Source organism: Schistocerca gregaria, chromosome 7, assembly GCF_023897955.1.
Source record: "Schistocerca gregaria isolate iqSchGreg1 chromosome 7, iqSchGreg1.2, whole genome shotgun sequence".
In the NCBI taxonomy this organism is placed as follows: Eukaryota; Metazoa; Arthropoda; class Insecta; order Orthoptera; family Acrididae; genus Schistocerca; species Schistocerca gregaria.
This window is the reverse complement of record NC_064926.1, coordinates 395,224,317-395,244,450: the sequence shown is the minus strand read 5'-3', so window position 1 is coordinate 395,244,450 and position 20,134 is coordinate 395,224,317. Positions and strand designations below refer to the sequence as shown.

At 44.7% G+C, this 20,134-nt stretch overlaps 1 protein-coding gene across 1 annotated transcript in view; it reads right to left on the bottom strand.

Moving 5' to 3' along the window:
- The window catches only part of LOC126281233 (SURP and G-patch domain-containing protein 1), a 148,748-nt gene extending 128,898 nt beyond the window's left edge, over nt 1-19,850 (bottom strand). Inside the window, exons 1-3 of the mRNA XM_049980004.1 lie at nt 19,722-19,850; nt 19,463-19,614; nt 19,103-19,376 (exon numbers count right to left, since the gene is read on the bottom strand). Of these exons, the coding sequence (XP_049835961.1) occupies nt 19,103-19,371 (269 nt within the window). The 5' untranslated portion in view covers nt 19,372-19,376; nt 19,463-19,614; nt 19,722-19,850. The remainder of the gene's footprint in view (nt 1-19,102; nt 19,377-19,462; nt 19,615-19,721) is intronic.
- Between the last annotated feature and the right edge of the window lie 284 nt (nt 19,851-20,134).

The following is a 20,134-nucleotide window of genomic DNA, read 5'->3' as shown; positions in this document are numbered from 1 at the left end:
ACTGAGTCAGCTTTCAGACAACACCACATACAAAGTCTGCCAAGGTAATCCCATTCCTGATCTCCAGGCGGAGCTTCAAGGAATCCTCAGAACCTTAAGCCCCCTACAAAACCTTTCACCTGACTCCATCAACCTCCTGATCCCACCGACACCCCGCACACCTACCTTCTACCTTCTTCCTAAAATTCACAAACCCAATCATCCCAGCCGCCCCATTGTAGCTGGTTACCAACTCCCCACAGAACATATCTCTGCCTACGTAGATCAACACCTTCAACCCATTAAATGCAGTCTCCCATCCTTCATCAAACACACCAACCACTTTCTCGAACGCCTGGAATCCTTACCCAATCTGTTACCCCCGGAAACCATCCTTGTAACCATTAATGCCACTTCCTTGTACACAAAAATTCCGCACATCCAGGGCCTCGCTGCGATGGAGCACTTCCTTTCACGCTGATCACCTACCGCCCTACCTAAAACCTCTTTCCTCATTACCTTAGCCAGCTTCATCCTGACCCACAACTTCTTCACTTTCGAAGGCCAGACATACCAACAATTAAAGGGAACAGCCATGAGTACCAGGATGGCCCCCTCATACACCAACCTATTCATGGGTCGCTTAGAGGAAGCCTTCTTGGTTACCCAGGCCTGCCAACCCAAAGTTTGGTACAGATTTATTGATGACATCTTCATAATCTGGACTCACAGTGAAGAAGAACTCCAGAATTTCCTCTCCAACCTCAACTCCTTTGGTTCCATCAGATTCACCTATCCCATGCCACTTTCCTTGACGTTGACCTCCATCTGTCCAATGGCCAGCTTCACTCGTCCGTCCATATCAAACCCACCAACAAGCAACAGTACCTCCCCATTATGACAGCTGCCACCGATTCCACATCAAACGGTCCCTTCCCTACAGCCTATGCCTTCTTGGCAAACGAATCTGCTCCAGTCCTGAATCCCTGAACCATTACGCCAACAACCTGAAAACAGCTTTCGCATCCCGCAACTACCCTCCCGACCTGGTACAGAAGCAAATAACCAGAGCCACTTCCTCATCCCCTCAAACCCAGAACCTCCCACAGAAGAACCACAAAAGTGCCCCACTTGTGACAGGATACTTTCCGGGACTGGATCAGACTCAGAATGTGGCTCTCCAGCAGGGATATGACTTCCTAAAATCCTGCCCCGAAATGAGATCCATTCTTCATGAAATCCTCCCCACTCCACCAAGAGTGTCTTTCCGACATCCACCTAACCTTCTTAACCTCTTAGTTCATCCCTATGAAATCTCCAAACCACCTTCCCTACCCTCTGGCTTCTACTCTTGTAACTGCCGCTGGTGTAAAACCTGTCCCATGCACCCTATCAACACCACCTACTTCAGTCCTGTAACCCGGAAGGTTTACACGATCAAAGGCAGAGCCACGTGTGAAAGCACCCACGCGATTTACCAATTGACCTGCCTACACTGTGACGCATTCTATGTGGGAATGACCAGCAAAGAACTGACCATTCTCATGAATGGACACAGGCAGACAGTGTATGTTGGTAATGAGGATCACCCTGTGGATAAACACGTCTTTGTGCACGGCCAGCACATCTTGCACAGTGTTACACCGTCCGGGTTATCTTGATACTTCCCACTAACACCAACCTGTCAGAACTCCAGATATGTGAACTTGCCCTTCAGTATATCCTCTCTTCTCGTTATCCACCAGGCCTCAATCTCCGCTAATTTCAAGTTGCCGCCACTCGTACCTCACCTGTCATTCAACATCATCTTTGCCTCTGCACTTCTGCCTCGACTGACATCTCTGCCCAAACTCTTTGCCTTTAAATATGTCTGCTTGTGCCTGTATATGTATGGATGGATGTGTGTGTGTGTGTGTGTGTGTGTGTGTGTGTGTGTGTGTGTGTGTGTGTGTGCGCGCGCGCGTGCGCGCGCGTATATACCCATCCTTTTTTCCCCTAAGGTAAGTCTTTCCGCTCCCGGGATTGGAATGGCTCCTTACCCTCTCCCTTAAAACCCACATCCTTTCACCTTTCCTTTTCCTTCCCTCTTTCCTGACGAAGCAGAAGCCGGTTGTGAAAGCTCAAATTCTGTGTGTGTGTTTTTTTATTCATTGTGCCTACCGGCGCTTTCCCGCTTGGTAAGTCTTGGAATCTTTGTTTTTAATGTTATATATATGAGAGAGAGAGAGAGAGAGAGAGAGAGAGAGAGAGAGAGAGAGAGAGAGAGAGAGAGAGAGAGAGAGAGTCTACCAGTTGCTCTCTCGCATAAATCACTCATGGTAATCCCTCTTATGCCAGAGGCATCCCGTTTTGGTATGAGCAGAAATAACTGACTAGATCAAATGTCTTTGTGAGGTTACCAGAAACTGCAACCGCTGTGATTTTTGGCTAAAGTGAAACATTTAAGCCCCCTCTCCCCCATCAACCGAAATCTTGATTGTGGCGACACAATGATCTGTACTGTAGTCCGAGGACTAGGATGCACTGAAAGGTGATAGTTTGGTTCAGAGTTGATATCACTTAAAATGGTCAATTCCCAGATGAAACTGAAGTTGATAATGCTCAGCGCCTAATTGAATGGAATAGGGAGACAGCTAAAAATGATCACTTCCCCTTTGAGGTGGATGCTCAAATGATAGAAAATTAAATTTCCTTCGCCATCCTACCACGAAGAATAAATAGAAAAACATAATGTACAGCTCAAGCTGTATCTGCTAGAATATCTGATAATTCAGATGGCAAATATACATAAAAACGTACATGATTATAAAATCGGCATTGGTTCAGAAAAAGGTGCACTGTCAACGGTTGTTTGCAGTAGGCACAGAGTGGTGGGGGGTCTCACTTAACAAATAACAGTGACTGAAATGGCAGTGCCCAATATGCAGCTGAACTAATAGTTTCCCACTGGGAGAGGCAGAGGGAAGAACACCACAGGGTGGGAACCTCCGTGATGGGGCGAACTTCATTAGACGTGGGGGTAGCTGCCCAAGAGTCAGGCCATGATTGAGCAAAAAGGGATTTAATGTAAAGCCGCAAATCTGCCCCAGAGGGGTGAGGGAGAACAGGGAGTAGGTGGCTGCCACTGGGACCCCCACCCCCGCATGATGATCAGCACGTTCATTACCTGGGACACACACATGGCCAGGAACACAAAGGAAGTCGACCAAATATGCAGCATCACCAAGAGCAGCGTGAAGATCATTGATGGCACACATCAAGTGATGGCACGAAAAACACCAAGCAATAGCCTGAAGGCCGCTCATTGAGTCTGTACATAACAAAATGCGGGTCAGGGAGGACCATTTAATAAAATAGAGGGCCCTATAGATAGCCATGAATTCTGCAGTAAATACCCCATGTGTGGCAGGCAACAGCTAATGTTCCGTGCCAACAGAAGACGTGAAGGCACATCCCATCTGATCAACGAATTTGGAGCCATCAGTGTAAAAAACAACTCCATAATAAAACACCATAACAGCATTCAGAACAAACAACAGAACACCACTCGAGTGATGGAGGCTTTCAGACCCCAGAAGAGGTCCACAAGAATCTGTGGCTGAGGAACTAATCAAGGTGGGGAGGGGGGGGGGGGGGGGGGGGGTTGGAGAGAGCACAAGGCACAAGGAAGAGAACAAGAAGGGAAGATGGAAGTCACAGTGGAGAGAAGCAAGGTGAAGCCCAACTGATAAACCTACCTGAGGGCAGGCAGCAGGTGGGCGATGGCCCAAAGCTGTAAAAATAATAGAAAAGGAGGGTAATCAGGGGAGGAGCAAATAGTAATGGCATCGGAAACCAGGAGCTGAGACCACCAAATCTAAAGGGGAGGGATCCCAAGTTCAACCAGAAGACTATCAACAGGACTTGTGAGAAAGGCTTTGGTGGCTAAACAGATATCACATTGGTGAACCAATTCCAAGAGGAGCAGCATGGAAGGGCTTCAAATGATGGATATGAGGCAACCAAGTAAGCTTGTTGCCAAAAAGAAGACCCAAGAAATGAAACTGGGGAATCACGGTCAGGTGTTGTGCATCAAGGTAGAGGTCTCAATCAGGACAGAGCATAGTACAGCAATAGAAATGTGCCACCCTAGACTGAAGGAGAGAAATGAAAACTGTCCGAGTGTGTCCACATGGAAGTACGCTGGATGGCATCTTGGAGATGATGTTCTGTAGAGTGCACTGCGTGGGAGCTAGCCCAAATGCAGAAGTCATCCACATACAGACCAGGGATGACCAACAGTCCAGCAGAAACCAAAGTCTATCAATAGCGATTAGAAAAGGACATGTACTATGGAGCCCTGTGAAAAGCCATTCTCCTGGATCTGCAGACAGCTGAGAACAGTTCCAAAGAACTGGTGGGACAGGAAGTGACGAATAAAAATAAGGATGGGGTCCTGAAGACCCCACTCACGGAACGTGTAAGTAGGATGTGATGGCACCAAGTGTGTCGTAGACCTTACGAAGATGGGAGAAAACTGCAACAAGATGGCAATAAAAAAATGCCTACTGAACTGTGGTTTCCAATTGAAGCAGATGATCAGATATCGTCCCTCCCAAAAGTCGCACTCATAAGGAGATAAAAGGTCCCGAGATAAAAAGACCTAACTGAGTCAACGAGCAGGGAACACTGGTCATGCTAATGGGCTGGTAACTATCAAGGGACAACGGATCCTTGACAAGCTTAAGGACAGGAACCACAATACCATCCCCTCCACCGAGAGGGGAAAATATCTTGGTGCCACATACAGTTAAACACCTGGAGGAGATATTGGCATTGTGGAGGATTGAGGTGTTGAAGCAATTCATTATGACTGGAGTCAGGAGCAGGAGCTGAATTGTGGGAACAGGAGAGGGTCAGAAGAAACTCCCATTCATGAAAAGGTTCATTGTACGATTCCATCTGACAAGAGGTAAAACATAAGTGGGAAGCTACAGCTCACTGTTTCCAGAGGAGGAAGGCAGCTGGATAGGAGGCTGATGCCAATGCTGTTGCAAATGGGTCATGAGGTGTTCCACAAGAAAGGATGGATCTGAACAAAGGCCACCTGGAAGGGCAAGGCCTAGAATGGAAGACTACTGCTTAGAACCTTGGAAGGTAGGGTGTGTAGCCCACACCCATGACAAAGGAACAGGAGTATCTAGAGAGGAAACAAAGCATTCCTATAACACCTGTTTGCTCTGTTTGATTTGGCACACACATTTAGAGGTAATAAGACCGGTGGAGGATTGGTGCCACTTAAGATGTTGCAAGGCACGATGACCATAATGGGTAGTAGTCGCAATGGCCATATTCTGCCACGGAGCTGGCTGACAGAGAAAGAGGCCTGTCAGGTGGGGAACAGCAATACTGGCAGCACAGATTATCTTATTGGACAGATCACGAACAACTTCATCAATACAATCTGACAAAGAGAGTGGAAACATGACCTGGTATCTATATAGAGACCAATCAGCATGATGGAAAACCCAGTGGGGGTAACCTGGTCATCACAAGTGGGAAGGGAACAAGAGAATCAATGGGATGCGGTCACTATCACAGATGTCATTGTGTGGCAACCAGTGTAAGGAAGGAACAAGGAGAGGGGAAGAGAGTGGAAGATCAATGGCAGATAAAGTGCCATATGCAGCAATAAAATGAGTAGGGAAACCATCGTGGTCCACAAGTAATTGGTCAATGACAAGCCCACACTAGATGACGAAGCATTGCCCCACAAAGGATGATGCACACCAAAATCTCCAAGGAGGAGGAAGGGAAGAAGGGTGAAGCTGCTGAAGGAAGGCAGTTGAGGCAACAGATGTAGGTGATCTGTCAGGAGGGAAATAGAGATTTCAAACCGTGATGGCGGAGTCCAACTGCTTCCAATGGGATACGAGGTGGGACACATGTACTAACAATATCCTTACAGACCAACATGCAGATGCCACCAGAAGCACTCAAAGGGCCGACCCGTTCCCAACAGAAAGCACAGAACCCACGAAGTGTCAGTGAGTGATCATCAGTAAAATGAGATTCCTGGAGAATGAAAGCTGCCGAGTAGAAGGCAGTAAGGGATTGCAACTCTGGGAGATGACACTGATATCCATTACAGTTCCACTGAATAAGTGTGGAGCAGGTATCCAAATGGGAGGCGAATGGGCTGGAGCTAACTTCACTGCCAGGTCACCATCCATCACCAATGACACAGTGATACTCACAAATAAGATGTCGGACTCAGATTACTAGGGCGGAGATGGCACTCGGGGGGGAGGGGGGGTGGGGCACCAGCAGGAGCCTTGTCCTGTGACTTATGTTTCTTTTTCTTCTCTTTCAGGTGTAGAGGAGGGCAGGGCACAGAGGGAGAGGAGACTTCTGCAAGATCACAAACCAAAAGAAAGCTGACGAACTTTGGGTGCAAAGACTGTGTGTCTCATGGCCGAGTTGTGGTAGCAGGCCTCCAATCTGAGAAACACTGGGGGGGGGGGGGGGGGGGGGTCCTGGAAGGGAGCCCCACCACTGGCAGGTGCCAAAGAATGAGGCAATTTCTTTGGATGGAGAAGGGAGCCCCACCACTGGCAGGTGCCAAAGAATGGGGCAACTTCTTTGGATGGAGAAGGGGAGAGGCATGCAGAGGGGAGGGCAGGGAACCACAGGGGAGAGGGAGAGAAGAGGGGGACGAGACCTGGGTAAGGAAGAGGAAAGAGGGGGAAACAATGCTACAGAGGCAAAAGTAAAAGTCATTGATACGGATGAAGTTGCTCAAATTTCCGACAAGCCTCAGTGTAAGATAAACGATCCAGTGACTTATACTCTTGCATCTTCTTATAAGCCGGGCAAACTGATGAGCGTTGGAGAGCGAGGGTTGTGACAATTTAGACATGGGTGGTGGAACACAGGCACTCTCCTCATGGAATGGTTGTCCACAGTCACCACAAAGAGCGTCCCCCATATACCGCGAAGACGTGCTAGAAACGCATGCACCTACAGCATCTCATGGGTGGTGGGAGATATGGTTTCACATCATACTGATAACACATAACCTTGGCCTTCTCTAGGAGGGTATCTCCTCCGAGAGCGAGAATACAGGCGCCGGCGTTGGTGTGGTTGTACTTACGACCTTTCTGCACATGCCGCACAAAATGAACACCCCATTATTCCAGATTGGCAAAGGGTTCCCCCTAATCAGTTTGAGGGCTGAGATCCTTATGATAAATGACTCAAACACTAGTGAGGTGTAATGGACATGGGGATATCACCAAGATGATCGTAAGCATGATGACCTGCAGATTGGGTGGCAGAAGACATTTTAATCAACAGGGAAACCACTGCACCTTACTGTGAGACTCCACTTCCCCAAACTTGTCTTTGCTATTTTACACAAAAAATAACAGTTTTGTGGCAGTGAATGTGTCCCTGCCTGTCCTAGTAGAGACCAGGTAGTGGTAAGTATTTAACCCCAAGCCGAAGAGCCTGGCCCTCCTCCAAGGGTGTAGCCAGGGAAGAGAACTTCACAGGGTTAAAACAAAGCAGCATTCAATGATCTGTTATTACTCAAAGAGACAGCCATACGAGAATGGCCAGATTTTTGGAGCTTGATACCCTTCGTGTGTAAAGCATCCACCCAAATACCACCCACTCCAATGAGGGGCTCTCCCCACGGGTGCCTTCCCACTACAACAAGGGGTGTCTGGCATGGTGGCCGATAACAGTCCCACCAATTGACTGCTACAAATGCTGGTGACATAGTGAGGTGTGAGTGGGCTACATCAGAGAAGGAAGAGGGGAAGGAAGGAAGAGAGGGAGAAGAATCCACACTGTAGATGCTAGGGAGCGAGTTCTTCCTAAACGGCTCACACTATGAAGAGAAAATTTAGAAGTGGAGGTCAAACCCGAAACGGGGACAGCGAAAATGCAAGGGGAACAAAACTGAAATGAGTACAGGAAAACCAGGTAGATAGCCAGGTCAACATTAGTAAGAACACCGATTGAGGAGAAGGAGGGGGCAGAGGGGGAGAAGCAAGGACCAGGAGGGAGGGGGCAGAGGGGGAGAAGCAAGGACCAGGAGGGAGGGGCGCAGAGAAGGAAATTCAACCCGGGAAGGAAAAATAGTCTGCAATAGCTTGGGCCACATGAACGTCATGCACAAACTCATGAAAAAACAGTGAGCACCCTTGAGGGTTGCTCCCACTTAGCAAATATCAGTGTTCATGCCAGAAAGGAACAATGTTCCCAAGTGCAGAAACACATATCATCTGAAGGGACAGAATAACTAAAAGGTGTAGGTAGTCGGATTGCAGCCGTGACAGCAGCATCGGCAGGTTCATTCCCTGACACTACGATGTGACCAGGGACCTACATGAACATCACATTGGCTCCAACATCAGCAAGTGAGTGGAGGCATTTGTTGATTCATTGTATTAAGGGATAGTACGTGTACAGTACACAGACGCTCTGGAGGACAGTAAGCGAATCTGAACATAATACACACTTCAGAAGCCTGTGCCGTCAGGTGTACTGGGTGGCCTAAAAGAGGGAGGAAAGCCCTGCAGTGAAAATCAAGCACTGGTCTCAAAGCCGGTATCAAGTGTTTGTTGCTAACAACAAAGGCGCAACTGACACCATGATCGGTCTTTGAGCCATCACTGTAGACAAAGTTGCTATTTCCAAGTTGCATGCAAACTTCGAGAAACTTACAGTGATAGATCAAATCTATAGCAGTGTACTTGCGAAGCCAACTAAGTTCAAGGTGAATGCAGATCTCTGCACAAAGCAAAGGTTGCGAAGGGCTCTCACCCTTTGGGAAAGTGGCAGGTAATGTAAGGTTAAGTTTCCAAAGCAGAATATGAAAGCAAACACTAGGATGCAACATAAAAGTTGGGCTTATCTTGTATTGGCAATCAAGGGAGTCATCAAAAGAGGATGCATAGGATGGATGATTAGGCATAGAGGACAGACAGCTTGCTTGTCTGCTGAGGAGCACACCATGCCAGTATGACGGTAGCTTGGTAGCATCTTCACAGACACTCACAACTGAGATAGTGTACAAAACTCCAGTGGCCAAATGAATGCCTAGATGGTGGACTGTGCCAAAAGGGAAGCTGTTGTTGATGCTCTATGAGTAAAGATGGCCGAGTCATCACTGAAATTGTTGCCCAAGTAAACAGTTCAGCTGAGAGCTGCAATTGACTGCAAAGTAACTGACAAAGAGAGACCCAGAGATGCCTCTTGTAAGACTGTCTATTATCAGGTTAATTGCTATGGCAAGTAGAGCTACACCCAGCACAGAGCCCTGAGGCACCACATTCTCCTGAATAAAAGTGTTCGTCAAAGTCAAACCCACAAATACCTTAAAAACCCAGTCTTTTAAAAACTCCCGAATGGTATGACGCAGGTGACCTCAGAAGCCCCACATGTGAATTGTGCGGAGGATGCCTGTCCTCCAACAGATATCCTAAACCTTCTCCAAATCTAAAAACACAGCTACAACCTGGCATTTCTGCAGAAAATTGTTCATAATGTGGGTTGAGAGAGTGACGAGATGATCAACTGGAGAGTGGTGATTACAAAATCCACATTGTAAATTTGTTAGCAAATACTGAAATTCAAGGCACCGATTGCCCAGTCCTGGAACAGAGGATCATGATGAGCTGAGAGCATGTTCAAACTCCCGCATAGTAAAAACAGTATTGTAGCATTCAAGATTCTAAGGTGGACAGATATCTACCAAGTCTCCTCTGCTTGTTTCCGAGATAGGATGGAGAGATGGTAGCAGGCAGAGCTCGAGATCTCATCAAAGTACCAACACAAGGTGTTGAAAATATCACTAGGGGTCACACTGACATTGTTCGCTACAGTCAGGCCATGAATTGGGAAACAGTTAACAGAATTAGTGAGAGAGAACCAACTAGCTTTTTTGCTATCCCTGATAATGCGATGACACTTTGAATGCAACTGTTTATAATTAATATAGCACTGCTTTGTAAGATGGTGTTCAAAAAATGGAGAACATGTCTTCATGCATGAATCGCATTGTGGCATTCCTCCGACCACTCGGGAACTGGGATACATCGCAGTAAGCAAGAGTTTTGGAGGATGGTACATTCTGTGGCACTAAGGATATCATTCATAAGGTATTCTTTCTTATCATCACTGCTGTGGATATGTTGTTCATTGAAGCAGAGTCACTAGTCAGCTTTAGATACGTGCCAATTGGTCTTGCACACAGATAGGACAGGAGTTGGCAGATGAATTACACACAGGAAATGGTCGCTCAAGTGCGTGTCTCAGAGGATGGACCACTCTAGATGGTGGGCAAGCTGTGCATTACAGAATAAGAGATCCAGGTGCGAGAAAGTGCGTGTGTGGAAGCTGAAAGAAATGTGGGTTCGCCAGTGCAAGCTGAGGATATCTGTGAAGGAGAGCCTCTCATGCAGGTTCTCAGACAGTCGCAAATGGGATGGTGGGCACTGAAGTCACTGAGTAGCAAAAGGGGTTGAGGGAGCTGAGTGGTAAGCTGCAGTATGTCTGCCCTGGTCAGGTCAGGTGACGGGGGTATGTAGATATACTGCAAAGAGAAAAGGTGTAACTGGGGAGAGGAAGACAGACAGCTACAGCTTGTAGCTGGGTGTTCACAATGAAATGATTTGGCTATGGATGACATCCCAAATGAGCATTGCGACTCCACTGTGAGCTGGAGTTCTATCCTTGAAGTGTCGGCTGAAACATATCGGAGTGAAGTGTAAGAAGCCAAAGTGGTCTTGAGGCCATAATTTCATTTCATGGAGGTATAAAACAACTGGGTGTTTTGATTGCAATTGCAGCTGTAAATCTGTCCTCTATGGTCTGATGCCACAAACGTTCCATTCAAGTACAGCTGTAGTGGAAGATAGGAGATGTTTCCCTTATACAAGACAATTAATTCGGTGGCTTTCAAGTGCAAGGTATTAACTGCATACTACTACAAGGTTCTGAGGCTGGAGAATCCATTGGTGATTTGCACTGGCGAAATGGAGGTCAATCGGATAGAGGTGTCATACAATATCACTGTTGTAGAGAATCTCCAAGTTGGAGAAGTGGAAGAGAGTATGTTTTTGTTCGACTTCTTAGCACCTTTTCATTTGTCAGATGTGGAGCCAAACGTTTTCTGACTTGAGGAGTGCGAAAAAAGTCAGCTCAGAAGTATTTATTTTTAAATTTCTATTTTTCTGATTGTACCACAAGTGAATTCACTGGTGTGGGCGAAGGTGTTTTGTGGTAGGTTGAGCAACTGTAGTGGATGGAGGTAAGGATGTCACCTCAGAGCTAGGCGATTTCATAATTGTAGCACTGAACTGGAAGACAGGTCTGTGAGGCCATATCTTTCGCGGGCCATGACATAACAACAACAGTACTGTATCTGTCAGATAGTGGTATGCAAGGCTTTGGCTAGCTAACATTTTGGAAGTAACATTGGGGGGTACCTTTACCTTTATCTCCTGAATGGCTTGCTCATCTAGGTACACAGGGCATTGCGGCATGGTTGCCAGTGCAGTTAATGCAGTGAGAAGAAGGGGAGAGGCAATCTCCCTCATGAACATCCTTGCAATAAGTTATACATTTGGAAGTGATTTTACAGGAAATGCGAGTATGGTTATAACACTTACGTTGGTAGCAATGCATTGGGATTGGTATGTACAGTCCGGCATTGATGATTTCAGAGCTAAGAAAAGTGTGTGAAAAGGCATGAATTCTGGATAAACCATCTTCATGGCCCGATGGATTGCAGTTATGCCCTGATTGGACAGATAATGTTGTACATCTACCTAAGTCATACCAACATGCAACAAAATGTATACGACACCATGTGAAGAATTCAGTGTTCGATGAGCCTCTTCATGAACATGGTACCTGTGGAGGAGTGAAGCTGTAAACAGTTTTTGGGCTTGAAAGGTGCTGTCTGTCTCTAGAAGCAAAGTTTCACTGCATAAGCGAGTGCACGACTTTAGGGGGCCTGTAACTATGTCCTCATCTTTTTGAATTACAAACAAGTTCACGGTAGAAAAAATTTTACCACCTCCTGTGTACAACATCATGAGGCAGCACAGTGCAACTGGAAGATTCATCATGTCTTTATCCTCATACCATTTCTGTTTATTAGGTGGAGGTTGCATTGATGGAGTTGATGTACTCACCGTAGATGAATCCCCCATAACTGGCAGCGTCTCTTCAGTGGTGCACTCCTTCCTACTGGGGCTCCCCCCAAAGAGGAGAGCAAACACGCCTTAGGTGATTGTTCACACCTCAGGCCACATCTCCCCCAACTCCAGACAGAGGGACTAGTTGGGAAGGTAACACCTCAGGCAATCACCCCTCCCCCTGGGCCTAGCCTATATCAAGGGGTATGTGCGAGCCCTACCTGTTGACCTGTATGCTGGGAGTTACGCATTACCCAGTCACCCTTACACATCAAATGTGTGAGCCAGCGTTCAGGCATGTACAGGGAGGAAGAAAGACAAAAAGGTAGACCTCAAACACCGAAGCAGGAGGAGGACAGGAGAAGTCAGGATAGGCCAGGAGAGGGGGAGAGACAAAAATGAAAGCCACCAAATCTTCCAATACCAGGTCCAGGGAGGGGGAGAAAGAATAGGAGGAGGATAAGACATGCAGAATGGAAAAGGGATGAGTATGGCAAGGGGAGGGGACTCTTGTGCCAAGCGCGCGCGCACGTGCGCACGCACGCACGCACGCACGCACGCACGCACACACACACACACACACACACACACACACACACACACACACACACACAAAGAGTTATGAGTCCCTGGGGTCTACTGACAAGTATTTTGATGCATTTGATGAACAAATACCATAGATAAACTATGAAAAATGAAAGGGGTCCACACACAACTTCTACCTGATTTTCATTACATGTATTTATTATCTGGCCAGCAAATAAAAAGCGTTTCAGGGAGGGATTTATTTCTTTGAAAGCAGAACTGCTGTTCTGTCCGTAAGAAGTTACTTTCTAAAAGATTGTGTGTACACAATTTTTTCCAATTACTTTGGATACATTTGGATGGAAGTGTACGTTGGTTAATGATCATATACCTCCTGCTTGTCGTCATATACACCCTGCAACCATACTTCACAAGCACCCATACGGTGGACGGCAGAGGGTACCTCGTATCACTACTCGCCAGTCCCCTTCTTGTTCCATTCACAAAAAGTGAGGGAGAAACAGCTATCTATATGCCTCTGTAAGAGCCTTAATTTGTGTTATCTGCATGGTCGTTACACTAAATGTAAACTGGCAGCAGTAAAATAATTTTCAGTTGGCTGGAAATGCTGGTTCTCTAATTTTTCTAAACGTACTGCTTCGAAAAATGAATGTTGTCTTCCCTCCAAAAATCTCTATTTGAGCTCAAAAAGCATCTGCGATACTTGGATGTTAATCAAACCTCTCAGTAATAAATCTAGCAGCATGACTCTGAACTGCTTCAGCGTCTTCCTTTAATCCGATCTGGTGGATACACTTTACACTCTTGCAGTACTCAAGAACAGATCACACTAGTTTCCTATACATAATCTCCTTTATAGACGAGCTACACTAAACTAAAACTCTGCCAATAAACCAAAGTTTACCATTCGGATAGCCTACTACCAACATTACATGTTAGTTCCATTACATATAGCATGGCAATGTTTCACCTACGTATTTAATTACCATGACTGTATTACATAGCACGTCACCAGTACAGCATCAAACACTGTTAGTAAAGCAGTCAGCAGTCTCAAGATAGTTTTGAACACTACAGTGCTGTACTAGGTGTGGTCCTGCTGGACCACAAACAGGTGCCTTGGTAACAGAGCTCATGGGTGAAATAAGTGACAATTGAAGTGCCTCATGTGACATACCTGTTTCTATGCCACAACTATACCCAATGACTTCAGCCAGCTGATTGCGTCAACAGTCTTCATCTGTTTGTGTGAAATAGGCCAACTCCTCATGTGTTCACACATAGCATGCACACTTCCTATCCAGCCTACTGTTGAAATTTGAATGAAAACAATAGGCACAAAAAAGATAAAACTTAACCCTGTTGTCTTTTAGGAAAGGATCTGCACTCTCAGACCTGTTAAAAACAAACATGAGCTATTAGATGACATTGCCATTGCCTTACACCCACCTTTGAACCATCTTACCCGGCCAGTTATATAGGGACCTATGGCTTAACATGGATTCCAATCCACAGTTAATGTGAGCATTTCTCACAACAAACACTGCCAAAGTGAAATAACTGATAAGCAAGAAAAATCCCAGGACTAACTGGAAATCAAACGCAAACCCTTTGGACCTGTAGTCTGGCACTGTACCACAGGCTTGTTTTTTTTTTTTTTTCTACTCATTTGTATTAAACTACATTTTTCTGCATCTACAGCAAGCTACCATTCATCACACCAAACAAATTCAATCTCTGTTCATTCATTGTGGATAAGGGACAGCAGCCAGTCAAATAGCTACCAAGGAAAATTGCCAAACAGCTATACGTTTCAAGAAGTTATTTTATTTAGACAACCAGTTTCAGCATCTCATTAAAGCCATCTTCAGGCCCCTATGCACTCCATGAAAAGACAATCAAATATATTGATATTTGCATAACTGGAGCCATCAATATCTGTATTCTGTGAATTCTTTTTTGGAGTGTTTACTTCGAAGACCTGACAACTCGTGCTCAGGTGCAGAATTAGTTTTTTCAGCAGATAACACTAGCATTACCTAATCATGCATACAGAAACAGAAGATATGGTAAAAAATGTTCTTAAAAGCATCACTGACTGGTTTTCTGTGAATGGCCTGAAGTACTCTGCTACCAGAGTAGCTGCTTCCTCTGTGTACTGTTTGTCTGACCTACTATCCAGAGTAGTTCTACAATCCAACACCCCACAACACAAATCCAGAAATCGGTAACCAAGACTTTAACAGCATCAACTGAGTCCTTGGTCGAGGCCCTCCAGTCGGTTCCAAAAAAACCTTAATCAACTTTAGGTACTACACTGCAAACTGTAAGCTCTGCTTGCATTCCACAACTGAGACCAGCAGACTTTACCACTTCTACCAGCTGCCTGTACAAATTATGTAGGGTCTCAGATCCCAATCACTGAGCGGTACAGCGCAGTGTTTAGCACATCGGACACGTATACAGGATGACGACAGTTGAAACCCATGTCCGACCATCCCGATTTAGGTTTTCCACGATTTCCCTAAATCGTTTAAGGCAAATGCCAGGATGGTTTCCTTCTACATCCCTCCCTAATCCGAGCTTGCGCTTCACCTCTAATAATCTCATTGTCATTGTAATGTCAAACACTAATCTCCTCCTCCTCAGAACCAGACCAACAATCATCATTGGTGCCAAGATAGTTCACAACTCGGATATGACTGCACCTGGATAGCCACAGACAGGCATCCTCTATGTCTCAGACAAAAGGCCCCGATACAGACAAACCAAGTGCACAACTGACTTCTTTCCAAACCTGTATGCTATTTTTGGATGGGAATCTGTAGAGCACCTAACAATGGAGCTCTTAACAACTAGCAAACTCCTCCCCACGAGTATGCTAAGACCCTGCTGAAGCAGAGACGCCCTGTCATTCACAGGGTAAGTGGGCAAGGCCAGACTCTCCACCCAATACAAAGCAAACATGCTACAATAAGCCAATCACTGCAATGAGCTCGATTGGCCTGCATCGGTTATGCTGGAAGGGTCGGCAGAGCGTCTGATCCCACGTGTCGACTTTGACCCGCGACGTAAGGGTGTTGTCGTGCGCGACATCATGACGGCGCGGAGTTTCGTTTGTGAGTGTGGCGTGTTGTGATTTGTTGTGCGCTCTGGTGGTATGATCAGGGTTGTCGTTTGTGTGGTGTAATGGGGTCAGTTTGCTTTTGCTCATTATCCAGAATTGATCGAGTGTCGGTTGTGTTTGTAGTGGAATTTGTTTCGGTGAGTTAACGATTTTATGTGAAGGTTAATTTAGTGTTGTTCACTGTACATCATACATTGTACATTTTAGAACAATTACTTGGTTGATTTTGTTCAAGAATGAATATGACGGGTAAAATTAACAGTGCGCAGGTCAAGGGAAGTGTTCGATCCCAATGTGTGGTCGTGTATGTTGATATTGGTATCGGGAGATGTTTTTGAACTATATAGGCCAAGGGAAGTTTTTGCTCCTAATTTATGGGATCGGGAGCTGCTGTTGAGCTATATAGGTCAAGGGAAGTGTCCGATTCCAGATGATATTGTGTTTAGTGGTATTTGGGGAGATTTGTGATGTCCGGTTTTTCGTCTTTTTGTTTGGGGGTGGGTGTCTAAATTTGTTTATATTTAGTTTGCCCCCACCCAAAAACATCCCATTTCCCGTGGTTGTCCCGTTAGTGTCATTGGGCTTTTTGTGGAAAGTGTGTGTGTTTGTTTTCGATGTGTTTTTGTCCTCATAATGTGTATGGACCGACTTTATATGCGCCATATTGGAATCGTGGTTTATGGTCGTTTCCGCCATACTTGTGACATCATGGGTAAAACCAGACGGGCGGGATCGGACGCTTCCGTAATTCCTGCTGGAAGGTGCATTGCGAGCAGAGCCCACGGGTGAAATAAGCAACAATTGAAGTGTCGCTTGTGACACCCCAGTTTCTGTATCACCACTACACCCAGAAATTTCAGCCTGCTGATTGCAGCCAGTAGTCTTCTGGCTGTTTGTGTGAACTACGCTAGCTCCGACTGCATCCACAGACAGCATGCACACTCCCTATACAGCCTACTGTTAAAATTCAAATGAAAACAATAGATATAAAAAAGATAAAACTGAACCCTGCTGTCTTTTAGACAAGAATTTGTACTATCAAACTAGTTAAAAAGAAACACATGCCATTAGACAAAAATGAGTGTCACTGACACTAGTTTACTGCACACTGGCAGAGAGAACGAATATGCGCTCCTGGAGTTCACAAATGGACACTAGCACCTCTCAAGGAAGTGTGAGTGTGGGTGGTTACGTTACTATGTTCAAAACGGGATTACAGAAGCGCCCGATTCCACCTGTCTGCTTTGACCCGTGACGTCATCAATACGGCAGTAATGGCTATTCTAAGCATGTCCAATATGGAGCCTATGACATCATTACATACACACAGCAGTAAACGTGAAAATACATATAGATAAAACAATAACATCTCCCTCCAAAAGTACACTCAAACTAAAGGGACAACTATGGGAAATTTGGGGTTTTAGGGTGGGGAAACGCTAAATATAACAGTAAAAAATACCATCATCCCAAATCACACAAAATGATGAAAAAACGATATTACAACATTCCACTACACCAAAAAATCCACGGGAGTCTGGCACTTCCCTTGACCTATATAGGCCAACCACAGCTCACGATACCAAAGCACAAACACCTACAGCTAAAACTACGAAAACTGGAATCAGTAATTTCCCGTGACCTATACTGGTCAACCACAACTACAGATACCAAAAAACAAACCCAAAACACCACTATCTCAAAAATCTAATAAACATCCCTACATAAATTAAAACACATTCAATACACCATAAATACATAAAACATCACAAATCGAGGGGGGGGGGGGGGGGAAGAGAGGAAGGAAAAAAACAACAACAACAACACAATTTCTTACCACCAACAAATTCGAGTGCTGCAAACTAGGTTGGCCACCCCAACCTTCACTGAACACTGGCTGACAAGGAAATGTGTAATAGTATAATTTTGGAAATTTGGAATAGGTGAGGGAATATGTAAGTACGCTACTCACGGAGCAGTTGATTATATGGCACTGCGGATTTACTGTTAACTAACTATCAACCCATTCTATTATGTAGTTATGCACATCAATGAAGACAATGAGATTTATTACAAGTTAAATTTCAGATAGTTGATGTATTGCATTAACTGAGGGAAATGATCACAAAATAAGTCAATGTTATCTATAAAAATCAAGTTAAAGTTATCCATGAAGCAAATTACCTGAAGCAAACTGTGTATAAGTCAAGGAAAATTATACAATTAACATTATTGAATGAAGCAATGCAGCTGTTAAGATACTGACATCACATTCGAGAGGATGGAGTTTCTATCCGGCAAAACTGATTTGGGTTCTTCTGGTTCCCTAAGGCAAATCACAGTAAGGTTTCTTAATTAATGGCAGACTGACCCCCAGTCTTATTCCCATAGGCTATCTGCCCTTTCCCTCATTAAGCATATTATGTATGCAGTGTATTGTATATTTTGGCTTACTGATTTGCACTGTATTCGCTTGCCAAATCCTCTCCCAATGTGAGGTGATTCTTGGATGAATGAAGACAAATACATGAATAAAATAAGAAAGTGTGTAACATACTGTCCTAACATAATAGAGATACATATGCAATGTGCATTATTTACAAACTATGCATGATATGTTGAACATTACTTCCAATGTGTTGATTTACATGACTTTGATAGCCCTACATAACTACCATACATCATAGGCTGACAAAGTAGCAATGGTTTGTGAAATATTTACAAGAGATGGTGTCAAAAATCTTTAATCAATTCAACATAGATTTAACAGAATTAATCCAGTCACTAAGTTAAATCCTTCAATAGGGTTTAGAACATTTCCAATAAAGGATATCTGATAGTCAAAATAGGGAGAAAAAATTTAACTTTGTATTCACACTGAGGTTCTGGTGCCCATAGGCAAATATGTATATTCAGAATGATTTGAGCACAGTAGAGGATAACTTGAAATACCCTCATTTCTTGCTAAAGGTGCTGGTGGCATAAACACGACGAGAACAACCTCTGTTGGTAGGTAACATTCAAAGAAACACAAGAATTTGACATTTGTACCGCGTTATGCGGAGGGTTCGCATGAATTCTTCACACATTATGACCAACCCATGCTGAATTACAAACGTTAATGTTCCTACAACTGTATCTGAAGACTAAAACTGGATTGTTACAAATAAACATAAGAACTCAAAATGCTTGGCTCCACACCAAACAGCGACTACGGGTCATTTACATAAGCACGACAAAAAATGCGTAAACACCGTACCTCTTTGCACTCTGCTTCTGACTGCTTTTGTTTAGTGATGCGGCAGCAGACACTTTATTGTTTGCTCCTGCTTTCCCACTGCCCGAGACGCCATGCAATTTTTTCAGTGCTTCATCTGCTTCCTTCTTCTTTTGCTCTTCCAGTTTAGCTTGTATTTCACGTTTCTTCTGTTCAATGAGTTGCTCTTGTTTTGACATTTGGGCAAACCTTTCATTTCGCGTCGTTTTAGAGGTGAAAGGATCAGGAACTTTGATCCCACGATACGCCATTACGGCTACGACACAAATCAAACATATCAGAGATGGTACAGACAACGAGTCGAAGCGCCATTAAAAATACTGTCTATGATTCAATACTTACCTGATTGTTACGACAGGTAGAATGACATTGAGCCAAATTGTTTTTCCACCTACACACTTGCTGGAAACACCGTTGCGAGGGAATGTTTTGCGCAAGTTTTCATTACTATTTGACACTCTGCCTAAGGCAAGGCAACATTTTACGAATTTTCTCTGAAAAAAAAAGAAAAACATCTGCGCTGACAAATCATAGCGCATGGACAGGGAATTTGAGCAGAGAACTGCGAACAAAATTAATCAAATGTGAGTGCACAGCTTACATCTGGCCAGAAAAATAGCAGCATGTGGATCGAAAAACACCTCAAATCCGGCCTTTTCTGGTCAACGGTTCTCGTTAAGGTTGGTCCACATGGAACAATTTATTAATGCAGATATCTGCGAAAATCTGTAGTGTACAAACAACACAGTTCCAACCCACTTCTGGTGCGCTATCTATCGGTATACGAATGAAATTTCAGCGACAAGCGGCTACGCCCTCGCAAAATAGTTGAAGTGTTTAGACAAAATAATATTGTTTTCATCTGTTATGCTTGTGTACTGATTGTGAACAACTTTTCTTACATCTTACACGAATAATCGTAAATAATTTATATGTAATATGGTAAATAATATAACTTTGACACAATATGTCCAGTCAAGACTGGTAAACGACGCAGGTTTAGTAATAAGTTAT